The 16,277-nt window shown below is 41.2% G+C and overlaps 1 protein-coding gene across 1 annotated transcript in view; it reads left to right on the top strand.

Moving 5' to 3' along the window:
• Positions 1-16,277, top strand: part of ywhaba (tyrosine 3-monooxygenase/tryptophan 5-monooxygenase activation protein, beta polypeptide a) — a 21,869-nt gene that overhangs the window by 1,405 nt on the left and 4,187 nt on the right. The window contains exons 2-5 of the mRNA XM_032513773.1: positions 6,503-6,662; positions 8,782-8,922; positions 13,119-13,242; positions 15,253-15,416. Of these exons, the coding sequence (XP_032369664.1) occupies positions 6,510-6,662; positions 8,782-8,922; positions 13,119-13,242; positions 15,253-15,416 (582 nt within the window). The 5' untranslated portion in view covers positions 6,503-6,509. The remainder of the gene's footprint in view (positions 1-6,502; positions 6,663-8,781; positions 8,923-13,118; positions 13,243-15,252; positions 15,417-16,277) is intronic.

Raw genomic sequence — 16,277 nt, 5'->3', positions numbered from 1 at the left:
CGCACTCCATCTCCCAGGCCATCTCCCCGGCCATCTCCCCGACGTAAAAACTCACTGGGCTCTGCTGGTTTTTGGGGACCTTACTTCCGTCCTTCACAATGAAATAGCATGCTTCAACAACTCTAAATTATGCAGTAAAAGCCCCTTAATTTCTACCTTGAAAGTGAAGTTCTTACTGTTTGCTCTCACATAAGTCAATTTTGTATCGTATGTACATATATATGACATTTTACACGTAAATTCTTAAATGTGTGTAAATTAATGTTATTTGTACTTTGGTGATAGCACAGCAAATAGAGCGGAAACTGCGTCAGACCGGCGGATATGCTCAACAACGGTGTCACTGCCCGATTTAAACGGTTTACGGCACAACGTGTCATACTGAAATTTGTGAAATCCATGAAATAGTAAACTTTTCTCATTACAAACAGTAACAGAAGATAGAAATAATTTGAAAAACGTTTTAGATTGTTTGATTGCTAACGTTAGCTCAAAACACCATTCCAGTGTCAGCCTTTGTTGTGTTTGACGCTAACTTGTAGCCAGCAGTGAACCACCTTGGTTATGTTGGTCCATATTTGCTGTATTGGCATTACAGAAGTCTCTCGTTAGCATTTTATAGGCTACTTGTCGCAAAGTGCAAGTCTCAAATCTGTACTCGACTAGTGACAAACAGCAAAGGGGCTCGGGCGGGGAAACAGATTCAAGCTAGCTAGGTGGTTTAAAACAGCATTGCTAATGTTGAGTATATTGGTGATGTGCCAACGCTTATCCACTTCAAACCAGTGGCGTAGGCAGAAACGGTATTTTGGGCGGGCCGGTACAAAAGTGAGTAGGCCATCTTCAAAAGACGAAAAAGTAACAGTTTTACCTTCCAACATATACTGCATTACGACAATAGCAGTACTGTCTACAACATGCTCAACCAACAAAGCTCGGTCTATAAGGTTTAAGGCTAAAATATATACGCACCAGCAGCATTGGCACTGCACATGTTATAAAAATAACATCAGTTCCTTGTTCTACACCTCTGTGGTTAAATCAATGACTACATTAAACGCAATGAATATGATTTTTATAGGAATTTATTCAATTTAATGGTGACGTAAACATTTTAACCTGACACCAACCAACGGATAAAAGAGAGAAGACAGAGACAGCAAAGAGGTCTGACAAAGAGGCGTTGCCCGGTTAATTATAAATGTTTGTCAGTGGTGAAATACATTAAATGATGTCCCACTTTTAGTGTTTTCTCTTGGTTTGTAAAAGACTTATGTGCAGGTATTTAGGTTGGGGGCTTTGGGATACTCCCTTGACAAAAACTACTAAACTATATGAGTGAAGAACTCAAAACGCTTAGACAGGACTTGTTAAAGAAGTCCACTAGAGACCAACTACAATCATTAGAGCTGAGGAAAGTTATTTAGTTCCATTCATTTGGTTTAGGTGGTGCCCCAAAAGGCTTAACGGCGTTTTGATGAGCATGGTGTTTCCATACAAAAGAGAAAACTATTAAGTTTGTAACATATAACAACTGTTTTAGAGTAAAACTTAACAGCAAGTACAGTCTTTCACAAATACTGTACAATTTTCTAAAATAACTGATGACAGATAACACCTGTCATCTCTCCCAGGTAGACAGGTGACGACACTATCGAGGTGGAAGGGCTGCAATAAAATGTCAGTAAATGCCAACGACAATTTCCCAGAATCCAAGTTGATGAAGTCCATGCCATTTATCCAGATATTTAGTATACTATCATTTCGAGCTCAGGTTTCTTCCCAATCAGTGCCTGGATAGATGGAGGAAATGGGTATCTGAATTTATAATGAGCCCATTAAATTATACCCTTTTGTTTTTCGGTGAACGAATCAAACGGCACTCAGTATCGGCAGATGATTTTAGGATTTCAGCTCTTGTTTCAGCACTGGAACTGTGCCATTGATGCACTTCCAGCTAAGTGGCTAATAGCTAATAATTACTCTGATAATAATTACAGCGAGTGCACTATCCTTAGAAGTGGCAGCAAAATCTAAATTTGTGAATGACAGCTTATTTATTTTCGTCGCCTGCCAAAGAGGTCTTAAATATTTTTTAGGCCGAGGAACCTTCGGCTGAAAAAGAAAGAACAGGGTCCCTTTACTTTATATCAACAGCTTAGTGGGCTTAAAGAAGAGAGCGCCACTCAGGGGTTTCTTTTAGGTTGACTGCAGGCGCTACCACTAGAGATGGTCCAATTCTGATACCTGAACTTGCGTATCGTCCGACACAGAGTACTGATCCGATACCAGTCTGTCACATATTCTGATATGTTTTAACATCTGTATACTACTATCCCTGTATGGATGTGATATGATTTCTATCTTCGTTGTCGGTCTGGCTCAGGTTAAACTCTAAAACGATGAGCGCCACTGAACCTTTCTTTATTATCTAGTTTGACATTCAGTTTTAACCGAAAAAGAACATAAACTAAAACGTATATTTTCTTTAGGGCTTTATTATGTGGTATTGGATCGGTGTATAAACTCCAGTACATATAGATGCCAGCGTTTTAGGCCGTATGGGAACATCTCTAGCTACCACTACACCAAGTTTAACACTTCAAGTTGTCCGAATGTTTATCACTACTTTTTCGAAATCCACATGAACCATTCTTCACATTGGCAATAATCACTTTATTTAAAAAAAAAAGTCACTTTTAAATTTATTTTCCCTTGTTTCTCCCGTTATTTCCTCTTAAGAAATGTAGAAAGGTATTTTTTTTAACCAGTCTGTCACAGTGCTCACTCCACATAAAATGCTACATTACTTCCAGCAAAATTCACAGAGAACAATGAGGGGAAAATGGCATTACCGATCTGTTTTAACCAAATATTCCCCGACTGAACCGTCCACATGTTAGTGTCGTGAACTGCTGAGTTTGTAACCGGTAGGCTACCACCAACGTTTCAACTGATCTTAGGAGTTTAGAAAACATGCTGTCCTGCTGTTACAGATGTAAGATTACTATAGACAGTTGCCTCTTTTATGGGCTCGCAGCAGTACGTCAATGGATTTTTGGCGATTGTTTTTTTTTTCTGTCTTGTACAATAATAGGGGAAATATTAGTATTATTGTTACAACAATATTGAAACATACCTCATCTATACCTAGCATCTGCAAGAACATATGTGGCAAACACTGAAAGAAATATGAAGAAAGATCTATGAACTGGTGGTGAAAAGTGGATCTTTTTGACCATTAGGCTTTAGCCAGGAACTGCACATCGGCATGCCGCCTGTTGGTGCTATGTCATGCTGTGGGGGTGCTGCTTGTGAAGGCCGAGACATGACATGAATGCAGTGAAACACATTTCCAGGAGTAAAGGTTGCTGCAGTCTTTTTTAGAGAATTGTGACTTAGGATATTTATTTTCCAGCACAAATCCACAAAGGAATGGCTTTAAAGAAATGTCCTGGAGTGGTCCAATCAATGTGTGGCAGGACTTTGAGATCGCTGTTCACCACCAGTCCCCCAAAACAACCGAGCTAGAGCACTTTGCAAAGAACAATAACTGGGGGGGGGGGGGGGGGGGGGGGGATACTAATCTATATTAGTATAGATGTCCCCAGATACTTTAACTGCCAGGGGTGGCACCACGATTGTATGTATCGTGACTTTTTTTTGTCACTAGAAGTGTATTCTTCAGCTTTTGTATTTGTTAAAGAAAAAATAAGGAAATCGCAATACTTCGAAAACTGCACACGTACGGTGAAAGAATCGGGACAAAAGCAGATTGTTCCAGCCCCGGTAAAAAGGGAACACTTCATAAATTATATTTGTTGTCAACATGGCCAAATTACATTTATCACTAATGGTTGTAAAGGTCCAGGAGGTTAAATGGTTTCTATATGAAAAGCGTCTATTAGGCCTCCTCCTTTTGGAGTTGGTGGTTAGGGCTGGGCCATATGGAGAATATCAAATATCACAATATTTTACCTCTATGCTTTCCCTAAATATTTACACAATGAGATTTTTGATAAATTAAATAAAGGCAAATAATAGAACAGTCTGGTAAGTTCAGAAAATGACATCACTTTACTGTAATGCAGCCTTAAAACCAGGAAAAGACACTTATGCCATATTAAGATGATATGAGATCCAAACTCTAAGAAGATATCTAGTGTCATATCACAATATCAATATAATGTTGAAATTGGACCCTCTGTTCAGCAAGTTCTCAGCAATTGGCAAAACATTTAAACAACAAAAAGCCAAACCACACGCTGTTATTCTTTGTAGAATTACTTCACATATTTCATAACTTTAAAAAAAAATCATTTCTGGCTTGGTTTAGTTTTGGATTTACTGTGAATCACAGAGATGCTTCTTGTGTTACATCACAACTGTGCATTTTTGGCAACTCAACGTTAAATAATTTAAATCAGACTGCAGACCAGGTTCATGGAAATAATTCCAATTAAATATAACATCTGCACCTAAAACCTTGTAGAAAAAAATCAGCTTTAGGTGAAAACTGTGATGTAATTGATATGGGGGGAGAAAAATAGAGTTGACCTAAAATACACACTACTTTATCGTGTTGGTAGTTATCCGAGCCTGTACCTCCGTAGAGAACCCCCACCCTCAACCCCCTGCTTGCAGGACATCAGGGAAGCTTCAGGGACACTTGAACACAACAGGTTGGTGTTTGAATTTCCCTCTGGAAGGGTGGTCACATCGCTAAGTGTCCAAAACCGGCAAGTTACCACACTTGTTAGTATGCAGATGTCAGGGTAACGCTGGATTCTGGTGTGGGTGTATTAACGTCTTTTACTTCCTGTTTGTTTGTTCCTTAGCAGTTTGAAATGTAGAAATAAGGGGGTTTAAAAGTGAATGAAATAAATGAGATATGCAAATGTAGAAGCTTAAAGGAGCATTCCGATTGATTTCAACACGTAGCTCTGTTTTTTAAATGTGTAGCAAGACAAATGAAACCAATCGGTGCTGCCTACACCGTGTTATCCTCCTGCTAGAGTCAGCTCCCAACAGGCTCAAACAGGGCAAGTTTTAAACTACTTTCTAGCCTTTAAACATGCTCAAAATGTCACTACCAGTGCCTAGCCATGTGTAGTTATTCCTTTCAAGTGAACACAGTGAATTTGACTGCAGTAGATGTGACAGAAAGGCATAAAAGTTGTTAATCCATACCTGTGTTGATTGTTTTCCGGTGAAGTCTACACATTGTTGATTATTTCATGTTCTGCCTTTCTGTCACATCTACTGCAGTCAGATTCACTGTGTTCACTTGGAAGGAATAACTGCACATGGCTAGGCACTGGTAATGGCATTTTGAGCATGTTAAGAAGCTAAAAACAAGTTAATAACTTGCCCTGTTTAAGCCTGTTGGGTGCTAACGCTAGCAGGAGAATAACACGGTGTAGCCAGCACCGACTGGTTTCATTTTTCTCTCTGACAGCACTACAAATTAAAAAAAGAAAAGAAAAAAGAGAGAGGTACATGTTGAAATCGACCGGAATTCTCCTTTAAAGCTGGTTAAAGCCCATAGTGGAGAGTTTCTAGGGGGATGTGTAGATCTAAAGGAGATGGAAGCGAGGCTGTGGCCTACTTAGACCTCCAGATTGATTTGGTGAGCAGAAAGCCCTCTGGGATGAAGGAAGCTGGAATTGAAAAGGGCTTTTGACATTTTCTAAAGTCTTGTTAGAGCTTTGCTCTTCTATCTGTTACCTTTTTGTATGTGACATTAGTAGGAATGTCTCTAATATTTTTTTTGGTGCTTTTCTACTAATCAGTACTGAATATTCGATCGATTTTGCTTCTGATCAGGACCACTATTTCACCTTCATTAAATCGCCAGAACGATACCAGGCTGCTGCAGCATAACCCCCCCCCCCCCCCCCCCCCCCCCCCCCCCCCCCCCCAGGTCTCTACACACCAGACTGCTCGGTTACAACTCGACATTTCTCCGTTCTTGGCCGACACGTAGAGCTGTGTAAATTCAAACAAAAACCATGGTGAATTTTGGTCTGCGTGTTGATTTAAAAAAAAAATAATAATAATGATAAATTCAGGCTTTTTTTCATTTCTTGAGGATATTACAGTATTGAAGGAGAAAATGGATATTTGAATCCTAGTATTGAAAATCGGACACCTACCTAACCAGCGAATATTCGAGTCCAACTCTACAAATTAAGATCCAATCAGTGACAGTTGAGTAATTGGCCTTTGCCTAACCAGTGATCGTGATTTGTTTTTAAAATGAATAAGCATCTTTGATAAGTTTCAGTTTCTCTGGCTAGTCCATGCTAGATGTTTTTCTTTTCTCTTAATTCTTTCCCCTTTTTCGCCATCTACTTGATATCATGGTCCCTCAGGTCTTGCACACCCGTATTTCTGTTGTCTTTCTTTTTTTTTTTTATATTTTCCAGTTGGTACACGGAGAGCCTCGATGCATAAGTCCAACCACTTTGAGTCTTTCTGACTCCTGTTTTTCTCCCTGCAGCCTCAAAATGGATAAGAACGACCTGGTACAGAAAGCCAAGCTGGCCGAGCAGGCCGAGCGCTACGACGACATGGCGGCTGCCATGAAGGCCGTGACGGAGCAGGGCCTGGAGCTCAGCAACGAGGAGCGCAACCTGCTCTCTGTCGCCTACAAGAACGTGGTACGGCATCCATCCGGTGGCTCTATTTCGTTTCTCTAGATGCTCTAGTATTCCCAATATCATTCAAAATAACGGCAATTAGATATTTTCCTCATATTGTGCAGACCTAACTTTGATAGAATTAAATTGATACTGTGATCTGTTTTCCAGCTCCACCACACATACTATCAGCGTTTTGTTATTGGCAAACATTGCGTCATGGTATGTTGTTACACCCATTAATGAACAGGATAAGGATTTAACACCTATGGCAGCTGGGAACGGCTCCCTCTCAAGTTATGGCCTTTGTTCTTTCTCAAATGGCTGTTACATTTCTCTGGGGGGACATTTATGCGGTGGTTTGGGGCAACCGGGCATAATGTGCAGGCTGCACCGTTTACCTGCCCGTTACAGCTTATCCCGTCTTGGCTTACCACTCGGCTACTTTTGAAAGCTTGCTCTTAGTATGTCGCACATGTTACATCTCACAAAACACTCTTCCTTCCCCCGGATGTTAAAGCTTTTAAAGTGACGTTAAAATCTTAGCATTTAGCGTCTTTTTATATACAGTAGTCCGTAGTAGCTATGTTTGTGTTTTTATCATGAAGATTTTAAAGTCTTGATTATAAAATCACAAATTATGTAGGAGCAGCCTCATGTTTTCCAGCACTGCTGCTCTATTTATCATTGAGGTTTACTTGGGCCAGCATTGAGTTGCTCAGTTCTTTTCATCTTGCATGTTATAAACTGTAACTCAACAAGAGGATAGTAGAAGTCACTCTGGGTTTAGTTTGGGCACAGGTAGGGCTGGGCATTATGGAGAAAATTGGATATGACAATATTCTTGACCAAATACCTCGATGAGGTTGACTATTGGTGCTTTTAAAAAAAGAATTAGACAAAAGAATTAAAAATAAGAAAATCATCAATAATGTGGATATAATAACTAAGTGGGTAAAGGCCTAGAACAGTTACACCAGTCTGGTAAGTTAAGAAAATGAGATCACTTTACTGTAGTATAGCCTTTAAAACCAGGAAATGACAACACTTACCTTATTACTATATGCAAAATCTAAGACCATATCTGGTATCATATCAAAATAGTGACATATTATTGATATATTGTCCAGCCCTAGCACAGGGAATAGCATTGCCACACTTAACTTACATGATAAGAAGGCAGACTTCATGTCCAGTTTAGAGATGTACCGATACCAGTATCGGCTTTGCCTTCGATACTGCCTAAAACACTGGTATCAGGAAGTACTGGACTTTGAGCAACGATCCGATATCATGTGTAAAAAATAAAGGAATTCTACGTTAAAGTAGTTTATTAATGTTCATTTTCCATTCTAACTGACTGCCAAACTGGATGAGAAAAGAAAGTTGTGTAGGTTCATGTTTCACGGAGAGTTTAACCTGAGCCAGGCCAACAATAAAGATAGAAATCCCATCCCTACAGGGACAGTAGTAGACAGATGTTAAAACATAATAAAATATATGACACGCTGGTATTGAATCAGTACTCTTTATCGGCCAAAGCACAAGTTCAGGTATCAGAATCAGCATCAGGAAGAAAACGATTGTATCGGACCATCTCTAGCCCCGTTCTAGGATGAACAAGCTAGGCTTTATATTTCGTATTATGGAGCTAATTTTGTTGATCATCTTGATTAATAAGCTCAGGGATGTATTATTTGTTTAAGTTTAAAAAATGAACTATTATGAAGTCTCCATTCATGCTTGGTGGATGATTTAAATGTTAGTCTCATTATTTCTTTGCTCAACATCATTTCAGTGTTATCAGCAGGCCCAAATATGGGGAATTTAGTGGACTGTTTTCTGCTTGAAGTGGATTTTTTTTTTTTTTTTTTTTTTTTTTATCTGTGGAAAATGATGCTGAATTCTGCGTCCACAGGTTCCATGGTACCCTGATTGTCCGGTTTTATGACAAAGATATGGCCACATTACACTACTGTCCTTGTGTGTTGTTAAAATGCAAAGTGTGCACTAAATAATTTCCTAAAATAAAACCCCAAGTCTATCGTACTAAATGTGCGTTATTTCAGCTGCATTTATCCAGTCATGTGTACAAGATGTCTTTTAACGTCTGTTCTTTCGTTGGCATTTATTCTGTCAGGTGGGGGCCCGCCGCTCATCCTGGCGCGTCATCTCCAGCATCGAGCAGAAGACGGAGGGGAACGAGAAGAAACAGCAGATGGCCCGCGAATACCGTATGAAGATCGAGGCTGAACTCCAAGAAATCTGCCACGACGTGCTGGTACGGAGAGGGATGGGGAAAGGGCGGGCAGGCGGGGAGTGAGGGTGCAGAGAGGGAGGGAGAGAGAGGTAGATAACAGGCTGGGTGGAGAGGAGTCGAACAGAAGGTATGAAGACAGCAGTGGAGGAAGAGGTAAAGATGGTGGAAGAAAGCACACTGGAGCTGATCCCTCCTGGCTATGGAAATATACCAGTCACATGGAGTTACTTGTGTAATTCTGCTAGCAGCAGCAGCAGGTTAGAGTTGTCAAAACATTAATTTTCTTCTCAGTTTTTGGTCTTGCTAGCCCACTTGGGTATATTTGCCTGATTCTTATGCCTTCACTTGGTGCAGAGGCAAATGAGTACATGATTGGAAGTGCAACAATGCGGCACAAGTTGTGTAAAGATGCATCTAGTTTGTGTTTGGGCACGGGGGAGAGCTGGGCTGCCTGCATGTTGATTCCAAAAGACATCGGTTGTTGAAATTAAGATATTTTATGAAGCTGTTAACACTATGTCTTAATTTTTGAACTGACCTCTGTCAGGGTTAATAGTGCAGCAATAAAAAAAATATATAAGTAACACATACAAAAGCTAGGGTTTGGTGTGGAAGTGTTACTACAGGTATAAGTTAAGAGGATGAAGTGGAATCCTGAAAGTCATCTGTGAGTTTTACAGCTTATCACTTGGCAAAACACTTCCCATTGTTTGATAATGGCATGAGACAGGATTTTACAGCAAAGGAAAGTTAACCATAACAATCTTTTATTTTTAACAGTTCTGATGTAAACGGTGGAATTACATGAATGTCACTGCAGAGTAATCCCCTTGGAATGTTTGACACATTGCATTGCCAGGTGATGTTTTGTTGCATTGTGACCCTCAGTGGGTCGGATTGATATGATTGGCCCAATCCCAAAGTCCGGACTCACAGACTTATGGACTTTTCTGCACGTTCTCGCAAAATTCGTCTTAGTCTCAGGGTTGTCCCCATGTCGAATCTCAAAGGTTGTGAGGCTTTGAGTACACACTTACCGAGCCCGTTCCGTGAGTCTGCATCGATGCAGACTTCACCAAAGGGAATTACCCACAGTTCAAAGCGTTTACCTCGGAGACCATAGTGAAATCCGGAAATTAAATTAATAAAGGTAAACAATAGCGTGACACACGACAACGGAACGAACGTGTTGTCCAGCTTGTAAGAGTTTGAAAAAATGTGGAATCTGCCAGCCATCTCCTGTGCCTTGGCCATATGGAAAGCAACAAACTTAAAATGACGTCATCAACATATTTGGTATTAAACGTCGCCAAGGTAACATGTGATCTGGTGAAGTGCTCTCCCATTCCCAGTTATACCTATCTGAGCCCATGTGGCCTCACGCTCACTCACTTTGCACCTGAGATCAATTCAGTTTGAGTCTTGAGTCCGTGGTCCTCAGGGCTCACTTTGGGATCGGGCCAGAGAGAAAGCTGTGATTTTTAACAGAGCCTTCCTGTCGGTCTGAACACCCTCGAGGCTTCGGTGCACTCCGACTGAAGTGCTGTTCAGATGGTCACTTTCTGTCAGTTGAATGCCTTTCATGACAGATTGTCCAAAAGTGTGGAGCAATTTAAGCGACCATTGCATGTCACCTCTTTCTATGATGGATTCAAGTAAGGCCCTTTGGAAGCTAAAAATAGATTTGCCTTCCGACGTGGTCTGACAACGTCAACCCCGATGGTCTTGCATGTGCAACTGCTGGAGTCTATTGGGGGGGGGATATACAGTCAGGACAAATACAGTGACTTACAGAAAACGGATAGTTTACATAGAGCAGGGGTTTTCAACGTTTTTTTAGGCCAAGGACCTGTAACCTGTAAGAGAGACGAGCTGGGACCCACTACTACATATATTGTAGTAGTGGGTGACCTAAAGCCTTTACACATCCCTTTTTAATGGCGCCCTGCAATACTAAGCTACTATTACCAGATTCATATATCATCCTGTTTGAATGTCAAACATGCATGTGAAAGCCACAGTGAATCCATTAGCTTAACTGCATCTGTCGATGGCGACCATAGTGGCTGGCGACCTTACCTATAGGCCAGTATAGGTTTTTTACAAATAGATTGGATTTATGTTTATGCATATATGATTTTGTAGGTGCATATTAATTTTAGGGGGGGGAAATTGTCAGTAAACAAGAATTTGGCAGCCCCCCTGTTGGAGTATTCTGTAACCAACATTTTCTTTAAACACTGTTAGTTTGTGGTCAGAGCCTCTTTTATACTCCCTTTCTGCATCAGTTAAGCTCCTCTTTGGTTGAGCAGATTCAGGCCTCATGAGCAACCCTCGCATTGCCAGGTCTGAGTAGGTTAGAACAGAAATGGCTCAAGGTCTAACCAGACTCAGATTTTAACGCCTGGAAAGACTTCTAATAATATCTTGAAGGTCAAGCTGGAAGCCTGTGCAGTGATGTGGTGCTGTAGGAATGATGGGAGGGAAGCACGGCTGCAGACATGCTGTCCTTAAATCAGCACCATGCTTGGAAGGGGAAATCTGCGACGCATCGGCGGGACACAAAATATCTCGGGACCTTGAGCTACAAGATAGTGAAAAGAGTAAAAGCAACAAACAAAATTGCTCCTCAATATATATTAAATACGGTATGTTCTGTTCTGAAATGGAGTATAAACTAGAGCAGCAACAAACGATTGTTTTCATTGCTGATTAATCTGTTGAAATATTAGAAAATGCTGACAAATCTGGATCAGTGTATCCCAAGACCCAAGACGACATCCTCAAATGTCTTGTGTTGTCCACAACTCAGATATTCAGTTTACTGTCACAGAGGAGAGACGAGACATTAACATTTAACAAACTGGGAACCTTTTTTCCCTTCAATTACTTAAACTGATGAATTGATTGTAAAAAAAAAAAAAATACTCTGATTACTTTAATAGTTGACAACTAATGGATTAATTTCTGCAGCTTTATCTCGCATAGGGATGCCAAAAAAATCTTGAGTTTCCACACCATGGTTTAAGGCAAGGAGGAAAAACATTCTAGTTTTCACCCTGTGTGTTTAAATCTCTGTTTAGCGACAAAGTGAGACATCCCACTTCTATACCATCTTTGTTGGGAGTAGCACATGCTCTGTAGCTCCGTAAGATCCCTCAGCTAGATAACTCTTACTCCAGCTTTGGTCAGTCCAAGGCCGGATCAGCTGGGAGACTTCTTCTAGATGAGGGACCCTTGTGGAATACCTTACTTAAGTACCTCTTCTCCAGCTGTAGTTGGAGGCTGCTGGTTTGACGCTAACTTGGCCTGGCTCTGGCAGTAGCTGTGCCGTGTTCCGAGCTCCTAGATGTTGAGCCTTAACCACTCCAAACAACATTTAACAAAGATGGCACCGAGTTCCAGGAACCTCTGCCGCTAATGGCCGACGCCGAATTAGTCAGGCAAATTCAAGGAACGGCAAGAGGCTCTTTTTACGAGGAAATAACGTACCCCGCAGTGTGACTCACATGTCCTGCACCCTCTAGAGAGGGGGGAGAGATCATAAAGGGGTCTTAATAATCAAGTTTTACGGGTATTGTTTAATTTGTGGATGTATGTAGGTATGCACATCTTTTAAAATTATGATGTAGAAATCAATATACAAGCAGTTATGGCGCTTATTGTGGACGTAATAAGTAAAAATAGTTTTTTTTTTTTTTTTTTTTTAATGAAATATTTAAGCGTCATTTTGGGCCGGTTTTGACAGCCTTACTATGTTCCACAAGAGAGCCTCTCGCAGGAGAGACGCTACTTCTCCTTTGTCCCAAAGGGCACAGTGAAAGGCTGGGGGGGGGGGGGGACATTATGGTGTTGTACACGCTGGAAGAATAGTTTTGTTGAGTAAGTAATGAAAGAATTTAAAAGAGAAGCCCAAACCTCGTTGGTCTGACGCAGTCAAAGAGAAAGATAAAACTTCATTGTCACACCAAAGGAGCGATCAAATAATAAGACTTTAGAAGCAGCCCACACCCATCACGTCATCACACACTTGGCTTCACATAGACCTAATGCCACGCCTCAAACACACACACCGCAGTGCAAAGTCATGTGCTAGTGAAACCATCTGTAATCAAGCTGTCAGTTTCCTGTGTGTGTTACCCTGCTGTTGGCCTGTGTGTATACACACTCTGCTGGCCTGTTTTTCTAAACCCTTCTGGTCTTCTCGTCTGTTTCAGAATCTGCTCGACAAATTCCTCATTCCCAACGCATCTCAGGCGGAGAGTAAGGTGTTCTACCTCAAAATGAAAGGAGACTACTTCAGATACCTGTCAGAGGTGGCCTCTGGGGACTCAAAGAAGGGTGAGTGTGTGTGGTTTTGACACATTAACAAATTGACACATTGTCTCATTGTTCTTTCACTCTAGTTTTGTCAGGGGAAATGAGCAATGTGTAGAAGTCCCTTTTTACAGGAGCTCTAGTTACAGCACGTTCCTTCATCTAGGATCCTCTGGACGAGTTAAGACAGTTGTGCAGTGATGTTTGTTGACTCGGGGAGCCTGAACCCTGTTAACGGGAGGAGTCCTCACTCAGTCTGGCCCCTGGCTTATCAAAGGCCAACCCTTCTATTGCTCACACAAAAGTCAGACTCTGTTTGCTGTGTTGCTCAGAGTAAATATTTCTTTTAATTTGTAATGCTTGTAGAGCCCAACCGATAAAGGCAATACAAATATTTGATTATTTAAAAATCTGATATATACAGTATATTTAAAAAAAAATCCCTAACATTACTTATTTTTGGTTCTCCTTAAAATAATATAATTTGTCATAAAATCATCAAAATAATATGAATATATTAAGTGTGTGTGTGTGTGTGTGTGTGTGTGTGTGTGTGTGTGTGTGTGTGTGTTGTGTGTGGTGTGTGTGTGTGTGTGTGTGTGTGTGTGTGTGTGTGTGTGTGTGTGTGTGTGTGGTGTGTGTGTGTGTGTGTGTGTGTGTGTGGGTGTGTGTGTGTGTGTGTGTGTGTGTGTTGTGGTGTGTGTGTGTGTGTGTGTGTGTGTGTGTGTGTGTGTGTGTGTGTGTGTGTGTGTGTGTGTGTGTGTGGTGTGTGTGTGTGTGGTGTGTTGTGTGTGTGTGTGTTGGTGTGTGTGTACACACACACCACACTATGTGCTTCTCATCAGCATAATGTCATTTGTCCACGCGGTCATGACAAGGCTTTATGAGTCAGTTTATGAGCGTCACTTTAAAAATTTAGACTTGTCACACCTTCGAAAGGTCACAAACAAATCACCAGATGAAGGTGACGTAGAAGCGGCCTGATCGCCTCATCGAACAATTCTTATGTCTATTTCTTTCCTGTTGCCAAAGCCCCTGATGGTAATGGTGATAGTCATTCAGACAGTGACCCAGGATGGGCGGTTGCCAGGTTGGCAGCCATTGTGTAGGAAGTTGAGACTAGCTAGGGACAGTTAGCGTAAAGGCTCACTCTGCATGGTTAACTGATAGCAGGACGACATGTGCACTAATCATCCTAAAGTAAAGGTTTCATACAGTCGCACATGGAAAAAACACTTTGATTTGTTTTAGTAACACATGACTGGGCTGGTTGCCGTGACGTTTTGCGAAGACATTCACAGCAGGTCAAAGCTCTCAATTATCCAGGGATTCTTTTTTTTTTGTGTCTCAGTTTGCACAAATTACAGCCATTCATGTTCCCCTCAGAATGAATTCCAATTACTTTGGTGATCTTCTTACTGCATCAACAGGTCAACATTTAAAATCATCCAAATACTTACGTTTAAGTCTAAGTATCTGCAAAACTAAAGACTTTCCCTTCAGCCTCAGCTGCACTTTGTGTGTAGTGCTAATTGGCAAACGTTAGCATGCTAATAGACCCAATCACAGTGAAACCCCTGCGTTTCCCATGCTTTCAGGTGCTTTAGGTTGGAGAGCTAATTGACCTGTTGGGCCACAGACTAACGTAAATGCCACCACCCAAACTAGCAGTCGGTCCGACCGGCGGTGACATGTTTGCTGGTAATTTAAGATTTGGTCTAGCTAGCAAAGCAACACAGGTCAACGTAGCAGAGACGTCAGATAGGTCGGACCTCTGGGTTTAACTGTACATCTTTGTTACAGTTAGGGCTGAAAATGACAACAGAATTTTTGCTGTGTGTCCTCCCCTCATTTCTCTTCCCCTTTCATGTCCATCCACTATAATAAAGGGAAAGCCCCAAAAAATAATCTTTTTATTAAAAAATAGGAGGTGATTCTTGTGTTAGAGCGACCTCATTGGGATTCGGTCGTTAGACAAAAAGTAAAGCCAGTCAACGTGTTAACATGCTAGTTAATTTTGTTTGTGTTGTACAGACACGGTGGACAGCTCTCAGCAGGCCTACCAGAAAGCCTTCGACATCAGCAAGAAGGACATGCAGCCAACACACCCCATCCGGCTGGGCCTGGCCCTCAACTTCTCCGTCTTCTACTACGAAATCCTCAACTCGCCCGAGCAGGCCTGCACTCTGGCCAAGCAGGTGGGTGCACAACACCTTGGTTACTCGCTTTAAAGCTCTGATTCTGGTATTCCAGGCACAGGTAGGACTGGTAGAGGACCACAGATCAGTCTGCCAGTTAACTGTCGGGATGTAGCAGTGCCCTGGCAGTCGTCATGTATATGACTAGGGCTGGGTACCGACCAAATTGCCCCCATTGTAACAAAAAGGCCTCGTCATTCAGTTGCAAATTTAAATACGTAAAGAGTAGGGATGCATGAGGTATGCGTTATATCGCCTATAATGATATTACTTGAACTAAATAAAACTGATATTGTATGTGTACTCAGTTCTGCCTTTCTAAAGCTTTCAGTATTCTGCTAAAATGCAACAATTGCTTGTTGAACTTAAAACAAATGAAATGATTTCCGACATTATTATTATTGAACAAATTGAACATTAAATATAAAAAGGCACCACTTAAAAAAAATGGAACTGAGTTAGATTTTAAACTGCAGATTTTGACTTTGAATTCCTTTGAACTAACACAAAACATTGTGTTTTGTTTCACGACATGTTGTAGGCTCTTGCAATATGTTTATTGCGCCAGTTAATTTTGCGATGATGATAAAAAAACACAACCACCAAAAAAACGATATATATTGTGCAGCCCTACTGAAGAGCTGATCTCATCAGTGACAGTAAGCCAATAAGCATACAGCATGCTTCCACCAAGATCTAGTAATGCATGTGATTGGCTGTCTACGTTCCATGTCGTAGAGGCAGACAGGAGAAGCTCTACGTTACCACAGAGAAGGGCTCACAGGTGTGATGGCGTATTTTGAGAAGCTTGACTACACCGTGCGCCACATAGATAGAAAGGAGCAGAAAAACATTACATAA

The sequence above is a fragment of the Etheostoma spectabile genome, chromosome 4, assembly GCF_008692095.1.
Source record: "Etheostoma spectabile isolate EspeVRDwgs_2016 chromosome 4, UIUC_Espe_1.0, whole genome shotgun sequence".
In the NCBI taxonomy this organism is placed as follows: Eukaryota; Metazoa; Chordata; class Actinopteri; order Perciformes; family Percidae; genus Etheostoma; species Etheostoma spectabile.
The sequence above is the reverse complement of the archived record's forward strand: the minus strand, read 5'-3'. Positions and strand labels throughout refer to the sequence as shown.